Source organism: Trachinotus anak, unplaced genomic scaffold, assembly GCF_046630095.1.
Source record: "Trachinotus anak isolate AG129_WGS33_773 ecotype Australia unplaced genomic scaffold, CSIRO_AGI_Tana_v1 ptg000011l, whole genome shotgun sequence".
NCBI lineage: Eukaryota > Metazoa > Chordata > Actinopteri > Carangiformes > Carangidae > Trachinotus > Trachinotus anak.
Genome location: NW_027273862.1, coordinates 17,513,462 through 17,541,333, shown reverse-complemented (window position 1 = coordinate 17,541,333; position 27,872 = coordinate 17,513,462). Strand labels below are relative to the sequence as shown.

Genomic DNA, 27,872 nt, shown 5'->3' with positions numbered 1-27,872 from the left:
TGTTAAATATGTTGTTTAAAATAATAGCGACAACAATAATGTTGCCCTTTGTCTGCACTGTCTACACACCAATTAAGGCTGGAGCTTGCAGCAGCTTTTTTGTCTGCAATATAGTGTATGCAACATGATCTGTCTTCACCTGGTATGGATATCACTTGATATAGGTGTATTGGTTTACGAAACTCATGCAAAGTAGAAAGGAGCATCACTTTGCGGTGGACCTGTTAGCTACTGTGTGTAAACAGACTGCTTTTTGGGGCTCATCTGTACAAGCAAAGAAAAAGAAACAGACACTGAATGTGGACATGAAATAATCCCTGCGTGTGCTCACCATCATTCTGATTTGTTGACTGTTACAGTCATAGGGGACTGTAGGCCACATCACTTGCTTTGCTGCTGGCTTTGTTGTTATTCTGAGGTATGATGATGTAGATACACAGTCACATTTCATTGATCATCTGGTTTATAAACTTTTCAGTGAATATATTCCCAGCAAAACGTATATAAACATTAGTGATGGCATGATTGCAATAAGTGTTGTAGGAAAATAGATGACTACAGCAGCACATTGAATGTTGATATTTAATTAGAAGAATATAAACGTTTTTTTTAGTTAGCTGAAATGCTAAAATTTTAATGAATAATAAGTAAATTTGGACAAAGGCCCTTTCTTTATATTTATAACACACATAGGCCTCTATAATAACACTGCGAAAAAAAAAAATCTTAGACTGTCTGCTACCTGGAATAGTCTGTAATAACCAAGTTAAGTCGTCCACAATGCAATGTTTTCCTTAACTACAAATCATTTACATTATGCCTATCTAATAATTTGATGAAACAGCTTTTTCTATGAGGGCATGTTTTTTTGTGTGGGCCAGTAGTTTGTGTGGGATTTGTCATGACATGAGGGTGTTTTCCTCCTCTGATGCACATGTGTACCCGGGGGGTCCGTGGACGATCGGTGGGGCCCACTTTTACAACTACAACAACAGACGTGGTCCTGCAGGGGAAGACCTACCTGTTCTCTGGATATACAGGGCAACGAAGGTCTGCGAGGCATTTTACAACTGCCATAATAGCTGGTCGACGTTTCCCCCAGTGAGACACAGCTGGACCTTCTCCTAGGTCTGATCACAGGCACCTTTTCCTCCGCGCTGGAAATCCCACTCGGTGCTTCCCTCGACGGGTAGTAGCGGTCAAAACAGAGCCCCAACAGGGAGCCCGAAACCCCCGCAAAGCAGGCGAAGAAGGGTCTGAGCAGCGCGGGCAGACCGCTCAAACTTGTGAAAGAAACAAGCCACACAACGCTGGCAAAGACCAGCACAAGAACACTGTGTTTGAGTTTCAGAGTGGGGATCAGCGTGAGCAGACCCACACATCCCAACACGAATAACAACCTGCCCACCATTTGCATCTGGTGCTGGTCCTCTCCCCATTGCAAAAATCGCAAAACCAGAAAATCCCCGAGGTAGCACGACGCTGGCAGTGACACAAGCCAACATTTGCTGCTCTCCTTCTTTTTCCTCCTCAGGTAAAACGTCAGAAAGAAGAAAGCACATCCTATGCTGTACAAAGGGCTGATGGACTGGGAGAAGCCCCACAGAAAAGTCCGCAAATCCCAAAGCGAGTCACTTTGCAAGCTCCTGGAAATGAGAAAAGAAACCGCGAAAATTACAAACGCGCCGACGTAGAGGGCAGAGACCTTTAACAATTTTGAATTGAGGATGTCTTCGTTGCAAAACCTGCACAAGTTAAACAAAAAACCCCTCTGATGGTCCTGTTTAAGGGGGGTGACGCAGCTCTTCACATAGCCGTTCCTGAAGCCCTCTGAGCTGTTTACACTTCCAGCCCCGTCGTGGTGCCTTATTTTACCGTGCAGAGCCTCTCCGTCCTCCCGGGCAGCCATGGCTCGACTGTGGCTCCTCGGATCCACACGAAAGTCCCCCCTCTTCTACTATTCACGCCGTATTAACGCTGAACTACATGACAGCAAACGCACTCCATGGTCACTCAAACGTGCTCCAGCACTTGGACTAAAGAAAGAAGGTGAGATGTTGTTTTTACAGAAATGGGGCTCAGTGTCGCCGCCTACCGGCCACAACTCAGACCTCAGGGCTCTGTGATGTGGAGTGCCCGGACAATCCTGAGCTGCATTATGCATATAACATCATAAATATTCTCTGTGGCTCCGATATATGAGGAAACCTTTTCTAAGCTCTCCTTTAATAAAGAATATACCAAAAAAAAAAAAAAAAAAAAAAAATCATCACATAATAGTTCATATCCTTTAGGTTTAATCGTTTCAAGTAGGTCTACATTCTTCATGTGACTAGACTTAGACTTTGCCATTATTAATTCAAAATATTTTGTGTTTTTAAGTCTTGATTTCAGGTGTACACATTTTAATATCACTTTGCCGATAGTGGAAATAAATTGATAAGTGAGTTCAGCTAACCCAGTTTAAGAGTTTGTTCCAGTGTTGAATGCTTCTCATGACTCAGTTTCACACATACGCATATAGTGTAAATGAACTTGGCCCACAGTCTAATTAACTGTATAATTGAAGTTATATTTTCCCCATCTCAAAATTAATTGGTCTGTTGTGTTTTGCCCTGGCGCCGCTGCATCGCGTTGCTCTGGGATCGTTTGGTTCTCCCTGCCGTGGAACGATCGTCGATTAAACTGATCAAAATAACCGGCTTCATGTCTTTGCCTTAACCATACGCCGGGTAGTGGTAAGATATCTTTTTAAAAATACGTACAAATAGCCCATCGTCTAACATATTTCGCTAGATAAATAATGCGCAGTCAAAGCCTTTGCTCAAGCCTGGCGCTCAGCTGGATGCCCCAGCTGGCTGAGGCTGTCCAAACACGTCAACTAAGATGGCTCTTTGACATCGTAATATTATGTTACTCCTGAAAGACCAACGAGACTCTGACTCTTTGAACCTGAAGATAAGTATCGATACGTGTTAAGTCAAAACTGCCAAACTAAGAAAATTAAGCCCTTACCTTAAAACGAAAACACCTTCTTTCCCTATCAGTACAGATAAATCTTTGACCCGCCAGGCAGCTAATATACTTTTTTTTTCTCCGCAGCAAACATTTTGACAGAGGACAGCAGGAAAAGCACAGGCGTCTTCATGATACAAACCACGGCTGCATGCAATTTAGTTCTGTCAATTCCAGAGCCCTTGTGTTGTGCATGGTCACTTACTGGCAAGGGGTTACCGGATTCTTTTAATAGGACGGGGGCCATTTGTAATGTAATTACTAACACCTGTGTCGCACAGGTAACCTCAGCATGCTTTACATTCAAATGCAGACAGCAACAGATGACGTGCATTAAAAGAAATGAAAATACATGGAAAGAATCAACAACATCCCCCGAAAGGAGAAAGAACACACACACACCTTCCGCATGATAGTGACAAATCCTGCATCCACCCTAGAGACACAAACACAAACATGTTCACACACACACACACACACACACACACAGCGCAACCACTCATAGGCAGGTTATCTATTAAGAATGAGGAAAATATAAGCATTTTCAGTTTGCTTAACTTGGGCACAGTTGTTTTTTCAGTTGTTTCAGTTGTTTCATTGTCTGGTGAACAATGCTACCCTTGCACACTGAATAAACTTTTATAAATACGAATGTTTTTTGCCTCTTTAGTTCCATAACCAGTATTACCATAATGTTACTGTCTGGGACCTTAAGTTTAACCTAAAGGCAGTGCTTGTATTCTTCAGACCACCATGACAACTTTTTTTATGTGCTATCACTTCTATGAAATTGTCCACCAGTGTCCTTTTACATAGTTCCTCCTTTAAGGTCATCTGAATAATCAGATACAATATGATCTTCCTGGTTTAGGAGAAACTATGCGCACAGAACACTAAGTTAATTGAGAATCCTATAATAAACTAAATTTTAATACCATAGAAGCACAAGTGTAGTCATTGTTCTTTGGCTGTTTACCTTTCATAATCATAATCTGTTTTATCACTTTCAGTTTTGAAAGTGATAAAAAAAAAAATCACTTTCAGTTTTGGAAGTTAAGAATTCTGAAAAGTTCAGACATTTATACTGTTGGTTTTAGGGGCTTCTGGCTATGAGTTGCTGTATTATTGTATCCTGGAAGATAATAACAAACAAGACACTCAGTTTGAGACCATGGTTCATTTAAGTTTGCATGCATCTACTGTGTCAATAAGGCTGAGATTCCACTGGAGGGTGCTGCATACCATTAAAATAGACTGTACTATTTTATGGAACTTACTTATTAATATCAGTGTGTATGTTTTTTTTATATTGCATTTTAGATTATTTGTTTGTGTTTGTGATAAAGGGGTCAAGTCTGAAGGAGACTGTAGCTGTAAGGCCTGATAAACTAATAAACTTTGAAGTGGAAGTTGTTTGATAATGTTGGACACTCCAAGGCTTCAACTACATTAAAGCCACAGAGAATCTAGACCTTAAGGAACAGTACAGGGATATTGGTCCTTTATATTCACATGCACACGAACACGCGTGAATTACAGCATTATACAAATTTAAAATTTCCAAATTGAAAAGATCAGTTTTAGATAAATATCACGATGTTTTCAGAAGCTTTTTTTTTCTTGCGCTTTCCGTTGTTTGAACCTTCCGGCGCACGGTAGCAGTGATGTGGCTCAGAAAATAATCTTCCACGTCACTAGGAAGTGGTGGAGAGACAGCTCGCAAAGGGAGCTTTTCTTTTTACAGATGTAAATATCCGAAACTGGATATCGAAGGCAACTTCGGAGGATAAGAGTTGTGCAGTTGGGTAGGTTATGTTGCTTAGTTTTTATCAACATGAGCGATGTGTTGTTTCCTGAGCCGTGGTAACTGTAAAGACAGCGAGCTAACGTTACTGTCCTCCATTTCATTGCTAGCCTGGACAGAAGCTAAGCTGGCGTTAGCTACCGTTCGCTACTTGGCAATTAATCCTACCTCTTATTCTTACTTAATCTAACTTTTCAAATAGTCGACTAAGTGACTGGGGTTTTGGTTTAATTGAGGTTTTGCTCCACAGCTGCTGTTGCTAAAGCAGATAATGCCATTAATGCTTTATCGTTGACAGTAGCTTTAGTGTTGTCCGAGGGTGTTAACGCTGCGTGTCATAATTTCTTGACTTGCTTCAATAACACAACTTAATATATTATATAATATGTAATAAATATATTATATAATAAACTTTGGCTGCTTTTGCTGTTCAGCTATTTTCTGTTTTGTAATGAGTTTTTACAATTAGAAGCAGCTTAAAATACATATGCATATGACCTCCGTCGTGAACTAAAGAACAAGTGCAAATACCACATTGTAAATACACTAAATTACACGTGAAAATCTTGCATTGAAAATATTACTTAAATAAAAACACGTAAGCATCAAAAGTGGGAGTACTTAATCGATTTTTTGTTTGTAAAATCTTAACCTTTAAAGAAAGTAGTAACTACAACAGTCAGATCAATGTTGTTGCGTAGTACAATATTTCCCTTTGAATTGCAGTGGAGTAGAATATAAAGTGTAAGAGCTGCTCCTTTTGTTGCAGCTACAGCTGTGGCACCATATAGATTGTTTTCTCAGTCAATAATATCCACCATGTAGCTTCAAGCTCATCGTAATTTAAGATTTAGCTTTTTTGTGTTACCAAATTCTTTTTAGAATTTTTTTTTAGGCTTTCAGGAGCATCATGCTCGTCTTGTTTGGGTTCACAGGTACCAAGTGGCATAGATGTGAGCTACTAGTCATCAGTGTGTATTTTTATTTAATTGTAGTTATTTTGGTCAGTACTATCAATATAAGGTAGATAAATTCCCAGTTGCCAGATTTTATATCGAGAAGAAATTGATACCAACATCTTTTATGAAGTCAGAGAGTTTAATTTTCATCTAATAATCCAACTCAGCACATGGAGTAACATAATATAAATGAAATACACAAACTCTTTGATAGATGATTTTATTAATAAGTGTTTACAAAAGCAAATTTTAAAAAAAAATGGCTGACCCACCAGCAGGAAAGCAATATATTCGGCATTACTTAAACAGCCTTTTAGATAAGGGTGGACATTTGCTTATAAACTTTCACGGTTCTGCAGCTCATAAGCCTAAGAAAGCTTTTTAGGTTAAAGCATAGGTTCACAAATCTTCAAATCTGTTTTAACAACAGTCAGGTGCCAATATGGCACACTGAAACATTTTTACTTGTTGTAATAATTCCTCCTGGTCATACTGAACTTCAAGAGATTCCTTACTAATGCACTTCCAGTGTAAGTGATGGGGGGGGCAAAATTGACAGTCCTCGTTCAGTGCAAACATACTTTCCAATATGTATCCGAAGTTAGTATGAGCTATCAGCAGTCAGACTTGAGCAAATCAAGTGACTGTCTTTCAGAGTTATGGGCTTCAGCACAAAACTCACTCTTGATGTTATTCCTCCACTGCAGTTCGACATGGTAATACTGTAAGAAGAAACACAAATTCCACACTAAACAGAATTGATTTGACTTGATTTGATTAATTCAGACGGTTGAAGCCTCATATAATTGTCATATTTGCTCAGCAAATTAGCTAAGTTTCATGTTCAGATGTTGCTGGTTTATGCATAACAACACATTCCTGTTATGGTAGGGCAAACACAGACAGAACAATACATTCTAAATTATTTCCAATTTCCAATTTATCTGAATGCATTTCTTTGAGGGGATTATTTAGATATAGACCTAGGACCTTTGTGCTGTGAAGTGACAGTGTTTATCAAGCAGCCAATGTGTTGCCAACTTTGCAGTTAAATTTCAATAAATTTTATGTGGTTACATTTGGTAAGACTATATTTTTTTTAGAGTTCTTTTTGGCACTTTTCCAATAAAAGTAAGACCTGTGATTGGCACCTGGATGACTTCTCTGAGTTTTAAAAACCTCTTAAGAACTGTCCAGCCCCATTTTAAAGCAGCCACACTGTCCTCAGCTGCTGTAAACCAAATGAAATACAAGCCCACAGGTCTTTATTCTGTTTTATGCACATGATGCTGTACAGTAGATATATCTTGTTTCTGCAGTGTAAAGAGATTTTGTTCTGTCTATGTGGATGTCTTTGCGGTGATAGGCCACATTTTCTGCACTTGTGTTTATCCGTCTGTGCAAATGTTTTCTCCGCCATTTCTCAAATCTACTTTTTCTCTGTCTCTCATAGGTGTTTTCCAGGAAGTGACATTTATTGGGATTCTTCTAAACAGATACAAGCCCAGCAGCAAAATGACAGCTGCAGAGAACGTTTGTTACACTCTGATCAATGTTCCATCTGACTCAGAGCCCCCCTCTGAAGTCAGCCTAAAAGCTGATCTAGGTAACTATTCTACAGCCAACATTAGTTATACTTGACAAATTACTAATACTAAAATGTTTAATTGCTAATGAAAATACAAATCAGTTAATATTCTCAGTTTTAGATGAACATCTGTAAAAACTGTATTGCATGTTTGAAGCTGCGTTGGTCACATTCATAGTTGTAATGATAATAATAAAAATCATATTTCTACAGAAAAGGGGGAGATCAAGGCAAAGACTGAAGCCCTGAAGAAGGTCATCATCATGATCCTGAATGGTGAGAAGTTGCCAGGACTGCTGATGACCATCATCCGCTTCGTGCTGCCGCTTCAAGACCACACCATCAAGAAGCTGCTGCTGGTTTTCTGGGAGATTGTTCCCAAAACAACTCCAGATGGCAAGCTGCTTCAGGAGATGATCCTGGTCTGTGACGCCTACAGAAAGGTAAGCTAACTGACACATGAACCACATGAGATGAACTGACTGAACAGTTTGGCAGGGTTGTCTGACTTCCACTAATTTCTGGTCCAAAAGCTGAATTTGAGGCTTACTTTATCTATAATGTAGTAACCGTATAGCTACTGAAAACTTGTTGTGTTGGTTTCACTTATATTTTTCAAAATCATTCACCGATTGTCATGTGAAATCTGTCTTTCAATATTAGGACCTGCAACATCCCAATGAGTTCATTCGTGGCTCCACTCTGCGTTTTCTGTGCAAACTGAAGGAGTCTGAATTGCTTGAGCCTCTCATGCCAGCAATCCGGGCCTGCCTGGAGCACCGTCACAGCTATGTGCGCCGTAATGCTGTCCTGGCCATTTACACCATCTATAGGTACAAACCACTCCTTCACCTTTCCACAAGTACTTTGTACTCCATTCCTTAGTGGAGGACAAGCAGCTGATGATGATATTCATTTGTTTTAGGAACTTTGAACATCTCATCCCAGATGCTCCAGAGTTGATCCATGATTTTCTTGTCAATGAGAAAGATGCCAGCTGTAAGAGAAATGCTTTCATGATGCTGATTCATGCAGATCAGGTCTGTAGCATATTGTCCTTTTCTTTCTGTTTCTGCTCTTGTTTGCCACTAGACCTACAATAGCTATCTCAAAGTCTTAACTTAAATTATGTCATTCTCCTATTCACCTCATACAGGATCGTGCTCTGGATTACCTCAGCACATGTATTGACCAAGTGCACACTTTCGGTGACATTCTTCAGTTGGTCATTGTGGAGCTGATTTACAAAGTGAGTCAAGGCCTTTATTAGTCTAATTGAAACTTTGTAGCATAACAGTGAACTAGCAGAAGAGCAGCTTTAATGTATGAACTCTTGATGTTTTTGCCCTTTGTCAGGTTTGCCATGCTAACCCCTCTGAGCGCGCCCGGTTTATCCGCTGCATCTACAACCTGCTGCAGTCCTCCAGCCCTGCTGTTAAGTATGAGGCTGCTGGCACTCTTGTAACTCTCTCCAGTGCTCCCACAGCCATTAAGGTACATCACCAACAGTTTGTCCATGATCCTGTGTAGGCCATATACTGTTTATGCAGCACTGATATTGTACTACATTTGAACCAATAGTAGTCATGTCTTTGGTCTGGTACGGTCTCTTATACATTATTTGATGGACTCCAGGCTGCTGCCCAGTGCTACATTGATTTGATTATCAAGGAGAGCGACAACAATGTGAAGCTGATTGTTCTGGATCGCCTGATTGAACTGAAGGAGCATCCCACTCACGAGCGTGTACTCCAGGTACTTTGAATTATGGCTGTGTTTAGTTTTGCTGCTAAAATTTACTTCCTTATCAATAGTAAAGGCCATTGCCCTCTATGGTAAGACATTTCTTTTTAAAAAGATCATTAACCCCAGTTTAAGCTCTACTGAAACTAATAAAACTTTAACAATATGTACATGAAATTATACAAAATAAGTTTTATTTAGTCGACTTTAAAGACTCAAAAGCTGCAAAAAACATCTGGCAGACAGTTGTCTGCACCTACAGTCTATCAACTCTATTCAGTCTTCAGACAAGTTAATTGTCACCAATGCTTTTTAATCCAGGACCTTGTGATGGACATCCTGCGCGTTCTCAGCACTCCTGACCTGGAGGTCAGAAAGAAGACCTTGCAGCTGGCGCTGGACCTTGTTTCATCTCGCAATGTAGAAGAGGTCAGTGCCATGCACATATATCTGTGCTTTTGTTGTTGTTCTGTAGCACAAAGGACAAAAGAAAATGTATTGCAAATATAGTGACATCTATTTGTTTTCCAGTTGGTGATTGTTTTGAAGAAAGAAGTGATCAAGACAAACAACGTAACAGAACATGAAGACACTGATAAATACAGGCAGCTGTTGGTGCGCACTCTCCACTCTTGCAGCGTGCGCTTCCCTGACATGGCGGCCAATGTCATACCTGTGGTGAGCCTCCTATTATTTATGCACATTGGAAAGAAGATGCTCTTTAAATGTATTATGTTTACATAGATGTTTGAGACCCAAATGTTGGTTTATGTATATAGTAAGAATACATCAAGATTTGTCTGTGTGTTGGTGTGATTCACAGCTGATGGAGTTCCTAAGTGACACTAATGAGGCAGCTGCTGCTGATGTGCTTGAGTTTGTACGGGAGGCCATTCAGAGATTTGACAGCTTGAGACCCCTCATCATTGAGAAGATGCTGGAAGTCTTCCACGCTATCAAAACTGTCAAGTAAGGCGTTCAGGGGTATATTATGCAGGACCATAGTTGAAGACAGAAAGTCAGCCTATTTCATTTAGATATATAATAATATATATACCTTATATGAGGAATGAAAATGGTCTGATTTTGGTCATCCAAATGTCGTGTCATAATCTTTCTCTGTTGTCACATTTGCCAATGGTTTTGTGGACTTGGCTGGGATTTGTCATGTGTGTGACCTTTGTCACCACTCTCATATTTCAGGATCTACAGGGGAGCACTGTGGATCCTGGGAGAATACTGCAGCACCAAGGAAGACATACAGAGTGTGATGACAGAAGTACGCCGGTCCTTGGGAGAGGTATGTTTGTCCATCATTGTCAACTAACACAAGCTTACTATTGAGTCCTAACTTAATTGTAATTGTCATAGATATCTGACATCTGTGTCTTAACTTGGACAGATCCCAATTGTAGAAAATGAGATAAAGAAGGAGACAGGAGAGGTGAAGCCAGAGGACGAAGTGAGTGCTGCTCCAGCCCAGAAGCTGGTGACAGAGATGGGCACCTATGTGACACAGAGTGCCCTCAGCTCCTCCAGGCCTTCAAAGAAAGAGGAAGATAGGTAAACACTGCACATTGAGGAGTAGTATCAGTATTAACCCATAATTTTCTATTGATTGTATGGAGTTTTACTGTCCAGCTCACTCAATAAACACTGATTTTCTTGTTCCAGACCTCCACTCAGAGGCTTCCTGATGGATGGAGACTTCTATGTGGCAGCTTCCCTGGCCACCACACTTACCAAAGTGGCCTTGCGCTATGTTGCTATTGTTCAAGACAAAAAGAAACAAAATGTAAGACATTGTCCTCTCTTCACAGTCACTGAGAGACAACACCTTTTTAAAAATCATTTAAACAACTGCCATGTCCCTCTAATCCCTGCTCTTGCGCTGCCCCCCCTCAGTCGTTTGTTGCAGAGGCCATGCTGATCATGGTCACTGTGCTGCACCTGGGCAAGTCCTCTCTGCCCAAGAAGCCAATTACAGACGATGATGTGGACCGCATCTCACTGTGCCTGAAGGTCCTGTCAGAGTGCTCACCACTTATGAATGACATTTTCAACAAGGAGTGCCGCAAATCCCTGTCACATATGCTGACTGTCAGACTGGAGGAAGAGAAGCTGTCACAAAAGGTAATGACAGTTGACTCAGATGCCTGAACTCAATAGTTAACCTCCTGACAGTCGGGCACAGCTAAGGCATTATCATAAGCAAAGGAAGTGAACAAATATTTGGTGTTAATTTCATATTATTGGACCCAGACCTCATTTGTTTATATTGAATATGCATTTATGTTTGTAGAACATGTGATATATGTTTTACAAGCCAGGAAAATTTTGTTTTCAAGAATTTATGACATAAGCATCTTCATTGTCACTGCAATTTTTGTGTTCATTCCGCACAACAGCTATTGTAGGTATTTGTTGTGTGTTGATTCAGTTGTGGGCTGACCATAGGCTTTATTATCCCCCTAAGAATAACCATGTGTGTTTTTTTTCTGACCACAGAAAGAGTCTGAGAAACGTAATGTAACAGTGCAGGCAGACGACCCCATCTCCTTCATGCAGCTCACAGCCAAAAATGAGATGACTTCTAAGGAGGACCAGTTCCAGCTCAGTCTGCTGGCTGCTATGGGCAACACTCAGAGGAAGGAGGCTGCTGATCCCCTGGCTTCAAAACTCAACAAGGTACAGCCCTGCAGAAATCTTAGTGGTGGAAAAAACTTGGTGGAAAAAACTCAACTGTTGGAGTCAAAGTTTGGCTGTAAATGTCATTTCTGTTTGGATATGAGATAAATTGCTTTTTTGTTTTGATAACTTGCCCATTCATTGTTGCAATTATAATGCATAAATATTTTAAGATCTCAGAGTGATATTTGCCTCAGAGGATGATGCTGTTGCTATGAGTGTAATTGTTTTTGATACATGGACGCACAGCTGTAAAACGTTTTTCCTTTTCAGCCTGCTGCACTGTTGCTTAAGTCCTTGTCATGAAGGTGCACCGCTATAAAAACCCTGTTACAAAGTGAATGACAAAAAGCATTATATTACTTACTGTTAGGAAATATGTGCATTTAGTTGTGTTTTTATAATTGATAATTAAATGCAATTAATTTTATCCAATCTAGGTGACTCAACTGACGGGCTTCTCAGACCCAGTGTATGCTGAAGCCTATGTTCATGTCAACCAGTATGACATTGTGTTGGACGTGCTGGTGGTCAACCAAACCAGTGATACTCTTCAGAACTGTACCCTTGAGCTGGCCACTTTAGGTTAGTCTAGTTTATTTGGGTTCTGCTCTTGTAATGCTGACTCAAGGCAGTCGCATCTGTGTACACATTTCACTAAGATGGGTTTTATCTTTCCACAGGTGATCTCAAGTTGGTTGAGAAACCTTCACCTCTAACTCTGGCTCCTCATGATTTTGCTAATATCAAGGCCAATGTCAAGGTGGCTTCTACTGAGAATGGCATTATATTCGGCAACATTGGTAAGAGACACATTTTTGTGTCTGTGTAAGATCATAACTCAACTCTAGTTTGTTTTGGTTTGTGTAACCTAGGGCTGCCTCCAATCAAAGATTTTCCAAGCTGGCTGGTAGTTGTTAGTCCAAGCTATTAGTCAAATATCTGTCAAACATGTATGAAATTAATTTAATTATTTAAATACATATTTTTGGCGGGTATGAGTTCCAGGCCTGAGAAATAATGTTATAAATAACACTGTTCACACTGTGCTACATAACAGAGAAATACGAAACCATGATAGTGATCCGCCTGTTAACGACACTGACAAAAGCAGTAATGATTCTGAATGTGTCTAACAGCCAGCAAGGAGACTGAACACTTGGTTGATGTATTTCAAAGTATCGCACAACTTATGAACTCAGAACACCAACACAATATAGAGAGAAATGCACATTGTGCACAAATGCACAAATATGCAGTAAGCAAGGTAATTTAGCTTCTCTTGTCCCCGCAAGCCTAATAGTTCGTGTGTTTAAGGTTGACAGTTGATAGGCAAATGTTAGTGATTTCCTGCCAGACATATGTAATGAATATCTAATAATTTAGCAATGCCTGTCTGTGACTGACTGTCGCCACTTCCTGTGGAGTTTCTTTTTTTTTTTTCCTGTGCCCAACCAACCAATCAGAACTTGGGCACCTAAGTCTCATCGCATCAACTATTAGGGATAGTCCTAACGTAATCAGAGCATGTTACTCATTTTGGGGGATGCTGATTCTTTCTTCGCAGTCTATGATGTGTCGGGAGCTGCTAGCGACAGAAACTGCGTCGTCCTCAGTGACATCCACATTGATATCATGGATTACATCCAGCCAGCCTCTTGCACCGATGCAGAATTCAGACAGATGTGGGCAGAATTTGAGTGGGAAAACAAGGTAAGCTTTGCATTTCTTCTTTGTAGCCATTTCTCAGAAACTGACTGACTTTACAAAAATCTGTTTTTACTGGCAACATAACTCCAACATGTTTATGAGGTGTGTTGTTCTGTAGTTTTCCCATCTTCTATTTTTAAGGGAACCAAAAATCAATAACAGTATAAAGAAAATAAAGAAATTGTGAACATTGAGGGTGGTCTGTAAGTGGTCTTTGTTTGTCACAGGTGACAGTGAACACCAATATCACTGATCTGAACGAATACCTCCAGCACATCCTCAAGTCCACCAACATGAAGTGTCTGACTCCAGAGAAGGTTGGTATGAGATATTGTGTACAGCAGAGCAATGATAGCAGACTAGGTGTTTAAACTGGCAGGACTCGTGAAGATAAATAAAATAAGCAGTTAAGACTTTCAGTGATGTTCATGTTGGGCAAAAACACAAGTGGCCTTTGTAGTGGTCCGATTATAACCATCATCACCAGGCCCATCATATCAGCTGAAGTGTGTTTATACTGTGTTGTTGTGCAGTATTTTCCACTCTTTTCTTTTTATCTTTTAAACCAGGCACTGTCTGGCTTCTGTGGCTTCATGGCTGCCAACCTTTACGCTCGTTCTATCTTTGGAGAAGATGCCCTGGCTAATGTCAGCATTGAGAAGCCCATCCACCTGGGGCCTGAGGCACCTGTCAACGGACACATACGCATTAGAGCCAAAAGTCAGGTGGGTCACAGCTGCTGCACCATAAAGTAAAGGCTTGGTTGAATTTATTTGCCCTCAACACAAGCAATGCGACCAGTTCATCTTTTCAAAGGATAACATTTTAATTTGATATTGATAGAACTGGGCTGACTGGGCAAGAAAAGTGAATATTTAAAATAACCCATTACATGTGATGTTACCAGTATGTATCAAATCTGTTAATATATAGTTTCTGTTGCAATAATTTCTCCCTCCTTCATTCCGTAGGGGATGGCCTTGAGTCTCGGTGACAAGATCAACCTCTCCCAAAAAAAGACAAACATCTGAGACAACTCTGATCCAGCTGATCCCTCTGACTTTCTAAAAGTCACCTGCTGTTCTCTTGTATCACCCAATTTACAGCCTTTTCATCACAGCAAGTTAAGAACATTATGTGGTCAGTTGCTTCTGTCCTCTTTTTTTTTTTTTTTTTTTTACATCACCTCTGTTTGGAAACTACATCTCAGTAATGTCCCTGTCCTGTTTATTTTCAATAAACATATGTATTAAAAGAAAAAAAAACTTGCTTCATGCTGTATTCATTGAAAGCACCTATTGTAAGTCTTATTGTAAGTTTGGACACTTTCCACTTTATACATATTTTAGTTCTCAATTTCAGTTCTGAAATAAAGACATTGATGAGGACGTGCTATTTTGTTAGCTTACTGTTTCTAAAAGTGTGAGCAAGAGCCTCATTTCTAATCTTGATTATTTGTTTCTAGTACTTTGCATCTAAGTTAACTAACTATTCCAGTTTGAAGGGTAACGTTTGGATGAATACTCCAAGATGCTATGAACTATTGCTATTTCAGCGCTTTCTCCTGGAAAGTTGGGCTGTTCATGTGGTATAATATTAGCTCTTTCGTGAGTGATTTCGAAGAACCATTTTACTGTTACCAAAAGGTGGTTGTGTCTCAAAGTGAAAGGACTCCTGCCTGAAGTTCCTGCTGTGTCCAGCTTCATAGCTCCAGGCTCTAATTAGAATTCCTCAGATGCCTTTAGTGATATGTTGCACAGTGTGAAACTGATTGGAATTTGTCCTGGCAGTACCTCCAAATGACATCATGAAGAATTGGAAATACATATCCAAGGCGAAGACCTGATTTCTCTAACCCAGGATAATATATTGGCTTCAAAGGTACTCCCAAAGCCATCTACAGTTTTTGCTGGCACTGTGATAATGAGATGGAGATGGATTAGTGTTGGCACAGCTCTATGTATTCCACCTGCCCTCCTCTTAATAATTTATAGCTAAAGGGACATTTCTGGGAATATGCCAGATCAAAAGGTCACAACCCTAGTCATGCATTTACAGTATCTGTGAAATCTGTCTCTCCAGAGTATAGATAAAGGCTGAAGGTGACTTTGAGGTCAGACCTTCAGCTGTGAAAGTAAACAGTTGACTATCTGACAGCAGTGCTGCAGCCAAACTGCTGTGTGCAGCCTCTCCGGGTTGAGTGTAGGTATTACTCATCATTGTTACAATCACAGGGAAACCCCATAACCTAAGATCTGAGTTTTTGCCCCCTGTGTTTTTGGACTGATGTTTTCTAATTTGGCTCGCTATCATGTAGACAAAAAGTACTCTCCTCAGCGAAGGACTGCTGTTCTTTATAACTTCATATTTGTATAGGGATCTGTACTGTGTCAGTGAAAGAGTGAATATATGGTGGATTTATTATATTTCACATCAAGGCCCATGTCAAAAACAACTTCTGCTTTTCACCTCCTAGGGTATCTGCACTACTGTATTTCTTTAGCCACTGTCATGTTTTTTTTTTGTTTTTTTTTTTATAGATGACTGCATATTATTCCAAGAATTCCTCCAGCAAAATTATTTTTCATAGCTTTCTAAGCCCATCCTCGGGACTTTGAACCCAGGTGGGTGTAACCCGAAGCTTCAGCGACACTATCAGAACTGTATTTATTCAGTTAACTGTTAACAGGAACGTCTGAAACCATTTTTTACTTACTTTACCACTCGTGATCAACACACTGAAGTCCACTGCTTCAGGTCCAGTCTCTCTCTCTCTCTCTCTCTCTCTCTCTCTCTCTCTCTCTCTCTCTCTCTTTTGACACTAGGTGGCGCCACGGGTGTCAAAGCAGGCGGTGTGGAGGTGTAACACCGTGGCAGGATTTGTCATGACACGGCATCTGATGGGCACGATGACATGACACAGGCCGTGCTCGTACACGCTGAAATAAAGTCCATCCTTTCAGATGAACTGGCCTGAGCCTGCACTTCGGGCAGAAGGCCAGCTCGGTCGTTTACAGCCACAGAAGACCAGAGTTCATCACTTTTTATTTTCACATATTATATTCCACAATAAAGTTGTAGCTGAGAGTAACAAAAGTCATTAAAAGTGATATTATTGTATGCTGTGTATTTAGCTGTCGCCTTTTTCTTTATTTGCCTATTTGTGCAGCATCACTTTTTTGTATTGCACAATTTTGTTGCTCAGTAATCATGTCTCTGTATTAGGATCATGTCTGACATATTGGTAAACGATGCGGGAATTATTCTCATAATCTTCTCATCAAATGTGACAATTATTACATTTTAATGGATAAATATAACTTTCTGAGCATTAATAAAGCTTTTCTAACGATTGAAGGAGACAATAAGTAATGGCCCTGACTCAGGAGCAGTCCCACTGGGGAATACAGACATTTAGAAAGACTCACTGTGAACCCTGAACACCTGTGCACCTGCTTATGTATGCAGTTTTGCAATCAGCCAATCATGCGGCAGAAGTGCAGTGTTTAAAACCATGTAGATACAGGTCAGGAGCTTTAGTTTAAGTTCATTCAAACATCAGAATGTGGGAAAAAAATGTGATCTTAGTGACATGAATCATGGCAAGACTGTTGGTTTCAGAAAGGCTGGTTTGAGTGTTTCTGAAACTGTCGATCTCTTGGGATTTTCACACACAACAGTCTGTCGAGTTTTTACTCAGAATGGTGTGAAAAACAAAAAACGTCCAGTGAGCAGCAGCTCTGTGGACGGAAGCGCTTGTTGATGAGAGAGGTTAGAAGAGAATGAGCAGACTTGTTGGAGCTGACAGGCTACAGTTATTCAGATAACCACTCTTTACAGCTGTGGTGGGCGGAAAAGCTTTTGAAAAAGCACAACACGTCAAAACCATGAGGTGGACTGGGCTCCAGCAACAGAAGACCATGTTAGGTTCCACTCCTGTCAGCCAAGAACAGAAATCTGAGGCTGCAGTGGGCACAGGCTCACCTGGTCTGATGAATCTGGATTTCTGCTGAGGCACACAGATGGTAGAGTCTGAATCTGGCATCAACAGCATGAATCAACCTGCCTTGTGTCAACAGTCCAGGCTGGTGGTGGTGAAGTTACGGTGTGGGAAGCGTTTTCTTTGGTCACTTTGGGGCCCTAAATACCAGTCAGTCATGCTTTGAATGCCGCAGCCTGTCTGAGTGTTTTTGCTGAACATGTGCTTCCCTTCATGGGCACAGTTTACCATCTTCTTATAGCTACTTCCAGTAGGACAATGCACCACGTCACAAAACAAATGTAATCGCGACCAGCCACCGGATGTGAATCCAGCAGAGCATCTTCGGGCTGTGACAGCACTGGAGATTGAGATGAATGTGCAGCTGACAAATCTGCAGAAGTGTATCATGTCGACATGGGGCAGAATCTCAAAGCAATGTTCCCAACGTGTTGTGGCATCCATGGCACGAGGAACTGAGGCTGTTTGAGAGGGACCGGAGGCCATATCCAGTGTTAGTGTGGTGTCCCTAATAAAGTGAGTCTAAATCAGGGCAGGGGGGAAGTCAGCATTTTCACCCAGTAGTGCACCAAAGTACAACTCTTTACTTTGTAAATCCATGTACTCCAACATAGTGAAAACAGAGACTAATATTTAAAGAAAATGCAGCTGCTTAATATTGCTGGAGGTTTGCATTATGATAATAGCTGCAGGGACACATTTATTATCACTGTATAACTGGGTGTAATTACAGTCACCAGGCATTGCTTTCGTATGAGGAAGGCTGTGTTGGAGGACAGGAATGTGACTGCAGGGGTGTCTGATATAAGTCTCAGGACAGGGCTGCAGAGTGGGTTAGGGCAGTGTGTGTGTGTGTGAGTGTGTGTGAGTGGGTAGGCTATGTTTGCATAGAGGAGGGTGTTGAGGCAGTCCCTCACAGCCTGTAGAAGGGCCCCTAGCGCCAGACTTAAGTACTGGCCCGGCTGATCACTCCTACTATCAGATCCACATCTTGAACATCGCAGTGCTGTCGAGAAGGCTGAAACACGGACAGGCGTATGGACAGGCGCCCGTAGCTCCGGTATCCCTGTTTTTCCGGCCGTGCACAAATCGGACTACAGCGACGAGTCATTTTCGGCGCCTCTCCGGGCTCTTTCTCTGCGCCCCGGTGTCTCCACTGCAGGGCCTCGTCAGTCTTTCACAGGAGAAAAGTGGGTGTTTGCTGCTCACTGGTGATTCGGCGGCGGCGGCGGCGAGCGCAGCGAAGTGTCCTCGATGGCTGGCTGGAAGGACGGCTCGGTGCAGGAGAAGTACCGGCTGGTTGTGGTCGGCGGCGGAGGTGTCGGGAAATCGGCCCTGACCATCCAGTTTATTCAGGTCGGTAGCGTTCAGCCTTCCCCAGCCCTCCTGCTTTGATTTCTGTGCTATATCCGAAAACACGGCGAAACAGAGGGGAGGAGGAGGGGGGGGGAGGCCAGACACGGGAACCCCGTAAGCGGATACCGGGGTCTGTTTTCTTCCAGGCTACTTTGCCGAGGCCTACAACTATTTACCGAGGGGCTGTCGGGGGGATGTCGGTGTGAGGTGGGGAGGACCGTGTTGTGAGCTCAGCGTGGAGGGACGGCTGTCACCTCAACGCGACGACTGCCCACGGGTCCACTTCCACTTTGCAGTTTACAGCCGCTCGTCAAAAGAGAAAGGAAAGCGGTCCTGCTTTCTGAACTGTGCAGAGCCAAGTAGCAGATTTAGAGCCCGTGCTACGTTGTTGCCACTCTTTTAGGATTTAAGTCTGCTAGAGCCAGAGATCCCGAGACCTGAAGTAGAGGAGGGTAAAAAAAAAAAAAAAAAAAAAAAAAAAAAAGGAGAGAACAGTGCAGAGAAAGTCGCTCAAAAAAAAAAAAAATCACATTAGCCCCTGTTCGAGAGTCATTGGTGGGCTGGTAGCTTCAGGGAGGGATCAGAGTGCATTTTAGCCACCAGAGTGGTCCAGATCTCGTTCGAAATATGGGAACCAGACACAGAAAATCCGGTAAGAGTCGACTGACTGTAAAATAAGCTGCAGCGGCACAAAATGTCCACTGAAAGATGATTAACTTTGGTGCTCAGGTGTAGACTTTCACCAAGGCCAGCTGCTGGTTAACCTGACTCAGAGCCCCCCCCCCCCCAGTAGAGGCAGGCAGGCAGGCAGGCAGGCAGGCAGGCAGCACACTAATGTGCAGATTGCTAGAAACAAAAGTTTACCTCCACCCCCCCCCCCCCCCCCCCCCCCACCCCCCCCGAGAGATAATTCACGAGGTTTATAGCAGCTTACTTGAAAACTCATCTGTGTCACATATGAAAGGCATGTAAACAGTTCACCTCCCTCTCTCCCTGGTTGCATTCCAGCAGACTGCAGACACAGCCTGCCTCGCTTTGACCTTCCAGGCTTTCATATCAGTCGCTTAAGGAGGCGAGCTCCTTTCTAAAAAGCCCACACACACACACACACACACACACACACACACACACACACACACACTGTATGAAAGGGATGACAAACTTTGCCCTTTGCCTTGTGTGTTTCCCCCCATGTCAGTGTGTTACTGATGCTGGTTCTGGCTTCCAGGAGACCAGACTGCAGGCAGCTGCATGTCTCCACACTCTCAGACAATAGTGAGCTGGCACACGTTTCAGAGTGGGGGTGAAAAGCTGTGTGTGTGTGTGTGTGTGTGTTGGAGGGAGTTGTGACTAATGAGGGTTCAAAAAGCTCATTAACTGCATACTAACTATAAAGGGATCAGATAGCTGTGGCACAGATTTTTTTGCCTTAGCCTCCTGACCCTGCTGACCTGAAGTAGGGGAGCATTTACAGCTGAACATGAAACACACACTCACAAGACATTTCACTTGATTTCATGTGCTAATGGTAACAGCACTGGTGTCGTAATTGTGAAGCTTTTCATTTGTAATGTAAAATGACAACATGCTGCTGCTGATAAAACCAGAATTATCTCAAAAATGTCAGTGTTTGTTGGTAGATGATACTTGATGATATCTGCTTTTAAAGGGACATTTGATAGGTCTTTCAAAGATTGTTTTATCGTAAGGTGGATTTACATAGTAACAGAGATTTAGCAACAAAGCTGCAGCTTCCGCTGAGGAGTCTCTAGAAGACAAACATCCATATCAATCAAAAGCTCATTCTGAATGACCTAAAGAGTAATATTTCTGCTAGGTGAGTGAGTTCAACGCCGCCTGTTACAGTCTCTTAGAAGATATATTCAAGTTGTCCGCATCCTCCTGTTGCCATAAATTTAATTTGGTAAGCAAACAGTAAAGGGTGTCAGTGTGGTTTTGGGATTTTACTTGAACATCCACGTTTTGTGGCCGCGTTTTTTTGTGTATTTTGTATTCAGTGTGACCCGCAGTTAATTTCCTCTCACGCTTGACACGCCGTGACAGTGGAAGAGGTTGAGATGTTGACTGCAGGAAGAGAACCTGCGTCCTCTTCAGAAATTTCTAGAAGTCGCCTGCCAGGGGAAAAGACCTAACAGCTGGTTGTGAAGTCCAGGTCTTCCCTGGAACTGTGTTGAGTGTTGTGAGGATTGGGGGTGGGGCTGGGGTTCAGGGGGGGTCTGAGTCAGCCTGGGTGGGTTAATGGTCATGGACCATGTGGAATTTGGCCCTTTGGCAAAGGAAGTCCCTCTACTGCGGCTCTTAGGACCTCCTAGTTTTGTATGGAAAAACATGACCTGCTTCCTGAGTCACTGGAGCTGTGTGTGTATATTTGTGTCTGTGTGTGTGTGTGTGTGTGTGTGTGTGTGTGTGTATTAGTGGTTATCTTGACAGAGTATTAATTAGATTCAGTGTTATGTCTCTTGCCAAAAATATGAAGTACTTGATGTAACTTTCACCAAGAATAATTGCAGTATTACTAATTATTATTCCAGACGGTCATCACAGGACAGGCTGATCGAAACAAATCAGCACTACTGCAAGTGTCAAAAGTTCATAACCCACAAACCTTTCTTTGTAACTCTTGGATGATTTGCTGGTTAACATTTTTACAACTACTTTTTCCACAAACAGTATTTGCTTCCATTTCAAATGGATGTAGTTACCATCAACTTCACGACCAGAAAAACAATTCAATATTGTGCACTTGGCTGCTGGTGAGACAATTTATCATCATTTGAGATCCTGTCATCATGTAGGTAAGTTGTTAGTATTATTAATAGCCCAGTAAAAATAGGCTACTTGAGGTAGTGTAGTTCTAGTTTTTGTGTGCAGGAATGTGTGTGTGTGTGTGTGTGTCTGTGCAAGATTTAGGGGTGGTTGTGTGTGACCACGACACACTAACCATTTTAAGAAGCACGTTTCAATCTTGTTTCATTTGAATCGGTTTAATTTCTGTTTTGGATACCAACACATTTTTGAACACCATCCAAACATGTTCTTCTCTTTTTAAATTTAGCAAAGTATTCCAAACTCCTGAAGTCGCCTTAACACAAGCAGCTGTACAAAATCTTTGCCCACATTAAAAAAAAAATTCGATGATTTAGATCAGAAAATATGTGACTGAGTGAGTAAACAGCACTATGAATCATTTCATGCCAACTTTGAACACAGCTTTCGATTCTTGTTTCTCTGCGTACATTTCATTCATTTTTTTTTTTTTTAAAAGTACTGAGGTTCGATATTGAGGAGTCTAACACCAAAGGCAGGCTACTGTGCTGAAGCAGGGATTTCTGGGAGTCAGAGGACAGAAGATGATATCTCTAGTAATAACGGAGTGGCAGGTTCCTTGGAGCTGCTGGCCACTCCAATGCCAAGCAGTTGACTCAAGCTGAAATAGCATTGGGATGACATAACATTGAGTCATCTGACAGAAGTTGTGGAGCACAGTGTGTTGTTTAATGTGACGTCTGTGAGGGAGGAAGCGTCCCAAGTAAGGGAAAACATGACTCACGTTGGCCATGTGAAGACTGCATGTGGGGTGGTGCGTGTGCATGTGTGTGTCTGTAGGTTTGTTTTTATCCCAGAAATAATGACATATCAAAAACATGCCTGATTTACTCAGAGTAGCCGAAGAAGCTGCTGGAATGAGACGGCTCTATTGTGAGAGGTGGTGTTGTCGGATTGCCGGCTGAAAAGCATGGTGTTGCTTGCTCACATGCTTGCTAATATCAGGGTGGTGGCAGCCCTCGGCAGTGGAGCACATCCTGACTGATCAAGCCCAGACAGATTAGTTGAGGATTTTTCTAGACCTCAGCCAGATTTACAGCTGAAGTGTATGAGTGACCTCTCTTTGTCTCTCTTATACTCCTACTCCCTTCCCACATATCTCACATATTTTCTAACATGGCTGCAATTACTTAGATGTGAGGTCATTTGGGAGGAATGTTGCCATAAATTGTAATTCAATAGAATAAACATAGATTATAAGGGCAGCCCTCCTTGGGCATGTGGAGGCAGGGTAAAGTAATGATAGTAGTGTCGGAGCTCAATGTCATGGGGGCTGTTTCATCTGCATTTCTCAGAAACAGCCACAGGTGGTTAGGCAAAGTGTTTGCAGCGACGCTTTGTGCATATGTGTTTGCGACTTAGATGAGAGGCTTTGTTAAATGTAGCACTGAGCACGGCATACTCTCAGCCCATTTTTGGATGCAGGCTGTTTTTTGTAGCTTTCTGTCTGGCTCAGTGATGTGTCACATGCCACACCGCTGAGTGCAAACAATTCCATTTATTTTCTGACCTTTCTTTATCTCCTTGAAGGGAGTTCATATCTTTTCTATGTAATGGAAGACTGAGCTGTATGACAGTAAACTCTGTCTAAGTGTGGGGTTTTCAGCTGTGGTAGGTGTGTGTGTGTGTGTGTGTGTGTGTGTGTGTGTGTGTGTGTGTGTGTGTGTGTGTGTGTGTGTGTGTGTGTGTGTGTGCGCCTATGAGGGCCGGTGATGAGAGTTCATTGTTTATTTAGCTCAGTAGGAGGCTCACCTGTTGATTTCTCACACAGAATAACCACAATGAGAGCAAGTACACAGTTGGTTGGTTTTCACATCATGACTTATAACCATAAAGTAAAAAAAAAACAAAAACGTAGATGTAAATATATAAACAACAAATATGATATTTAAAGATACAGGAGAAAACCTTTCAGTATTATGTCACTTAGAGAAAAAAAAAGCGGGCCTCTTCAAATTGCGTGCAGGCAATTCCTGCAGACCTGTTTTTGTGAAGGGTTTGACAGTGACTTTGCTTCTGAATCATCCATCCGGTTAACAGTGTGCAGGGTGTATATCACAGCTGAAAATACTCTTGATTTGATTGATTGATTGAATGATTGATTGATTGATCGATTTGATAATAGCTAGTTGTCATTCTGATTCCTTTTCAAGATTAAGTTAACGGCAAGGTGGCAGGGCTACACTCACACTAATATATGTTTCATGCTAGTGTGCTCCAATAATAACTTCCAATATAATATAGTAATATAATGACAATGATATTTAACACAATAGCTTACATGCACTGAGCACAGCTCTGCTCGGCTGTGCCTCATTTTCTCTTCCCCACCACCTTCTGCTCTTGTTTGACTAATGTGCTGCTACATTGGTCACAGCCCTTACACACGCTTTGCCATACAAACCTTCGGTGAGATATTGTGCACCTTCTTCATTGTCGTGTCACCACACAAGTGTACATACTTAACGATTGCATTTACGTGTCGGATTTCAGCGAACATTGCACTCTAACCTGATATAGCCTATGTGTATTTCTGAATACAGTTTTGTGCGACCAGTCAGGTAAGACTCAGCAGGCATTGTGGTCTGTGTCTGTGTTGCACTGGCTTTGCTGTGTCCAGAGCATACACATATCTATACAAGATTATTCTCCTCGTTGCAACAGAGCTCATTCTTGCTACCCTGAAGATGAACCATTTCAATTTTAACACTGTACATTTTTTTTCTCTTGTGCCATCCTCAGGCTAAACTTCCTGTTATAATTATAATCGTATACATCTTATAATGTAATGGGCAGCCTTGTATGAAATTTGCTGAGCATGTTCATGCTTCTAAGGAAATAAGTCCCTTTGATTATAATAACCGCTTGGCCTTTCCTCGGGTACCACAAGTTAGATTCTATAGTTAGATGTGTAATCACGTCAGTGTTTGTACCATCCAACAGTTTCATAGTTTTGGATGTAATGAACACTGCAGCACCACGAGCCACTCGTGAGCCTTTTATGTTTTTAGTTTTGTTTAAATACGTGGACAAATACAATCCTGTTGCTGAGGCAGTTTACTTGAACCTGGAAAAATCCCATGCAACACGTAGGAATGTTCATATGAAAGGGAGTTAGGGATCTGTAAAGACACTCCCACCCATCTGGGAAAGCTCAGGAGACTAGCAGGTCATCCCTTTCGCTCCCAGCTAATGAGAAACTAATGACTATCCTGGGAGGAAGCCCGCTCTTAATCAGTGATAGCTAAATGTAAAATAAAGACATCACTACAACTGGATTATTTTTGTGTGTTTTTTTAAAAAATATTTTTGATTCCATTCCGATTATATATGTTGTACCCGTGTTTTGTAGTCAGTCTAATAGTAAGGAGAATCCACTGTCAATTAAAGGAACTAATAGGAGTAGATTTACTGTTACACAAATGGGTTTATACGCATTGCCCGCCCTCCTTTTGTAAGTGTTCTTCCTCATTCTGCACACTTCTTCTGTGTTTATTATAAATGAGTTTTGCTTTTCCAAAATAACTATCATGTCGTCAGCACTTTTGAAGAGTTATGTTACATTATTGTTTGCACGATTGTTTTCTCCTTCAGAGGCAGAAGAGCTTTATCCCCGACACTGAGCTGTTCCATGTTTATTATCTGGCAGGGGTACAGTGTATGATGCCTCCTTTCAAGAAAAAAAAAAAAATGCCGCTGATTATCAGATCAGATTATCCAGCTCATCCACTCACACCCTGCCTCATATGTAGCCTTGAATGCAGCAGTTACACAAGCTCTGTGTAAGAAGCTTTACATACAGGCTTTAGTGAAAAATTCTGATTTGTAAAACTTAAACCAAAAACAAATTACTGCATGTTTTAAGGTCGATGAGATAGGAACTTAATGGTAAGCTGTGTGGTGTCAGCGATCGGATGCTTTTCAAAACGGTTCGCATCTTCTCTGCTGTGGAGAGCAAAGTTGTTTGCCGGAGGCGAACGTGTGATCCAGAATGTTGCCCACCAGATGTCACAGATCTGAGATCAGATGATTTTTTTCAGCCACTGCTATCTCTTTTAAAATCACAGACTGAAAAATATATAAAACCATACAATTGTTAAATCTGATTAAATACCTGCAGCGGGGGACAAATCTAGAACAGACAGACTATTAGCTATGGGTTGATGGAGTAAATGACTTACTGTGTACAAAAATAATTTATTTGTATATAAGAATGAATAACAGTGTGTGTCTTTGCATTTTGGTGTCAAGTAGTAAAAACTGATATTGAATGTCAGATCATATTTGCAGTATAATCTTGTTCACTTATTTAATAGTTTAATATTCTCATAAAGCTGCTTGTGTTTAGAAAACATTTCACACCTGAGAGCGTTGGCTTCTTTTGCTAATAAATGAAACAAACATGTTCACATTTCTGAGAGTAATGTATTGGAGAAGTGTTGTTTGGGTACCTGTACTGAAACACTGTAACTGCTGTGGTTTTATGACCTCTAGATTTGATCTATGATCTGACCTGTGCTGTTAGAGCCTCTTTTGAACTGGTCATCAAACAGCCATTCATCCTTTCATTTGCCTGTAGCAAAGATACAGCTAACATCATCAGCAGCAGTCATAGGAATCTGGACAGAGTTGGATAGAAAGGTTAACATTGGGGTCTGTTGTTGGCATGTTGGCAGCCATGTGGAACTCGCCCTCCGTGGACTTTTAATTGATCTCTGCCAGAAAATGCTGTCAAAGAAGAAAAGTAAGTCAGTGTTATGTTCCAGCGGAGAATAACGTAATGCGTGTTGTTCAGCTGTTTGAGAGGAGAGGCTTTCTGCTTTGTCGCCTCAGTCTGTCTCAAATTTCACCTCAAAGCTTAGTTTCCCCTGTATACATTCATGGTGTTTACATAGAAAACACTGGGGAACCTAAGTGAAGAGGCCCTGCAGGTAGCCTTGTGGATGCCCACTATAGGCCCAGCAAGCGAGGATGGTATTCTGACGCGTTTGTGTCCTCTTTAAATGCTTGTTGAGCATTTCTACTTAATATACAGAAGCAACTGCCGCCGATTTCCCCGTGAGGAGTGCATTTAATCGCACTGATCTGTTCACTGGCCAGTTGTATAGGACTGTGGTAATACATCTGTGTCAAAGTGAGGTCATTCATTGATAACAAAAAAGCTTGTACATAATGATTATATTTCTGTTTTAAGTATTTTTAGATCATATTGTATTTGTGTTAGTTTAAGCTGGTTGTTAAATAGTTTTAGTTTTTTTTTATATACATAATCTATATGACTTATTTTTAGAAATAGAATAAAAAGTTTTTTTAGAATCTACAAAAAGTCAATGCTCCTGTGCATCTTGTCTCGAGTGTTATTAGAAGAAAATTAATGGTTCAGTTGCTGATTTCTTGAAACAACTTACTGTACAACCTGACTGTCACAGATCTTCACATGCTGCTTTTCAGTTTTACATACAATATCACATAACTGTTTAAAGCCAGTGTGTGCTAAATATGACTTTTAATTCTACTTTGAGGTGAGGTTACATTTTATTGGTAGCACTATACAACAATTGTCAATGTGTTTTTTTATAGAATTTCCCTCCGAAAGGTTTCACCTGCGATATCCCCACTTGTTTTCCGGTCACTGCCCGTCAGATAGTCAGACAGACAGAGAGGGCAGCGGGTTTCTCTGCGTTGTTTTTGGCTATTGTTCTGTGTTCACACATCTGTCTGTTTCAGAATAACTGGCCACAGTATCAGGTCTCACATCTCAAAGTCATATAAAAACAACTCTGGCTATGGGAAACTGACGTGCTGCTTATTCTAGCAACACGTTCCCACCACCGTCTTTACATTTAACATTCCAAATGTATGTGTACCTTTTTATTTGACAAGCCCAAATTTAATCTGCATAATAATGATGCTGGAGTTGAGTATATATAATGTAGAGTTGCTTATATCTTTCTGTAGGTTGTTATTTAAAGTAGCACTGCCTTTTGCCATGTAGCACATTTAGAGGGGACATTTTTCATGCAACTTATTGGATAGAACACAATTAATGGTTCTTAATATGTCTGTGCTTGTCGCTGATGCCGAGCTCTGAGCTGCCTGCCAGGCAGCTGGTGGACATTTGGCACGTCTCATGCAGACAGTGTCCAGAGGCCTGCGGGGCAC

At 41.4% G+C, this 27,872-nt stretch overlaps 3 protein-coding genes across 3 annotated transcripts in view; 2 read left to right on the top strand and 1 right to left on the bottom strand.

Moving 5' to 3' along the window:
- The window catches only part of pde3b (phosphodiesterase 3B), a 39,541-nt gene extending 37,496 nt beyond the window's left edge, over positions 1-2,045 (bottom strand). Inside the window, exon 1 of the mRNA XM_071488568.1 lies at positions 1,022-2,045. Within this exon, the coding sequence (XP_071344669.1) occupies positions 1,022-1,909 (888 nt within the window). The 5' untranslated portion in view covers positions 1,910-2,045. The remainder of the gene's footprint in view (positions 1-1,021) is intronic.
- Positions 2,046-4,655: 2,610 nt separating this feature from the next.
- On the top strand, positions 4,656-14,777 carry copb1 (COPI coat complex subunit beta 1). Its single transcript, XM_071488566.1, has 22 exons — positions 4,656-4,820; positions 7,232-7,384; positions 7,580-7,809; positions 8,030-8,199; positions 8,292-8,406; positions 8,523-8,615; positions 8,723-8,860; positions 9,002-9,121; positions 9,431-9,538; positions 9,641-9,787; positions 9,933-10,078; positions 10,313-10,409; positions 10,512-10,672; positions 10,784-10,904; positions 11,015-11,242; positions 11,618-11,797; positions 12,238-12,382; positions 12,481-12,600; positions 13,365-13,510; positions 13,735-13,824; positions 14,077-14,232; positions 14,479-14,777. The coding sequence occupies exons 2-22, from the start codon at positions 7,294-7,296 to the stop codon at positions 14,536-14,538; spliced, it is 2,862 nt and encodes a 953-aa protein (XP_071344667.1). The 5' UTR covers positions 4,656-4,820; positions 7,232-7,293; the 3' UTR covers positions 14,539-14,777.
- A 3,637-nt stretch (positions 14,778-18,414) lies between these two features.
- rras2 (RAS related 2) overlaps positions 18,415-27,872 on the top strand; it is a 29,138-nt gene continuing 19,680 nt past the window's right edge. Inside the window, exon 1 of the mRNA XM_071488567.1 lies at positions 18,415-18,863. Coding sequence (XP_071344668.1) covers positions 18,762-18,863 — 102 coding nt within the window. The 5' untranslated portion in view covers positions 18,415-18,761. The remainder of the gene's footprint in view (positions 18,864-27,872) is intronic.

What these genes read in the sequence shown, in the direction of transcription:
- copb1 (XM_071488566.1), top strand. Translation starts at nt 7,294, where the DNA reads ATGACAGCTGCAGAGAACGTTTGTTACACTCTGATCAATGTTCCATCT. An exon ending in CACGCTATCAAAACTGTCAA is followed by an intron (nt 10,079 to 10,312) that starts GTAAGGCGTTCA and finishes CTCATATTTCAG; the next exon opens with GATCTACAGGGGAGCACTGT. An exon ending in AATTTGAGTGGGAAAACAAG is followed by an intron (nt 13,511 to 13,734) that starts GTAAGCTTTGCA and finishes TGTTTGTCACAG; the next exon opens with GTGACAGTGAACACCAATAT.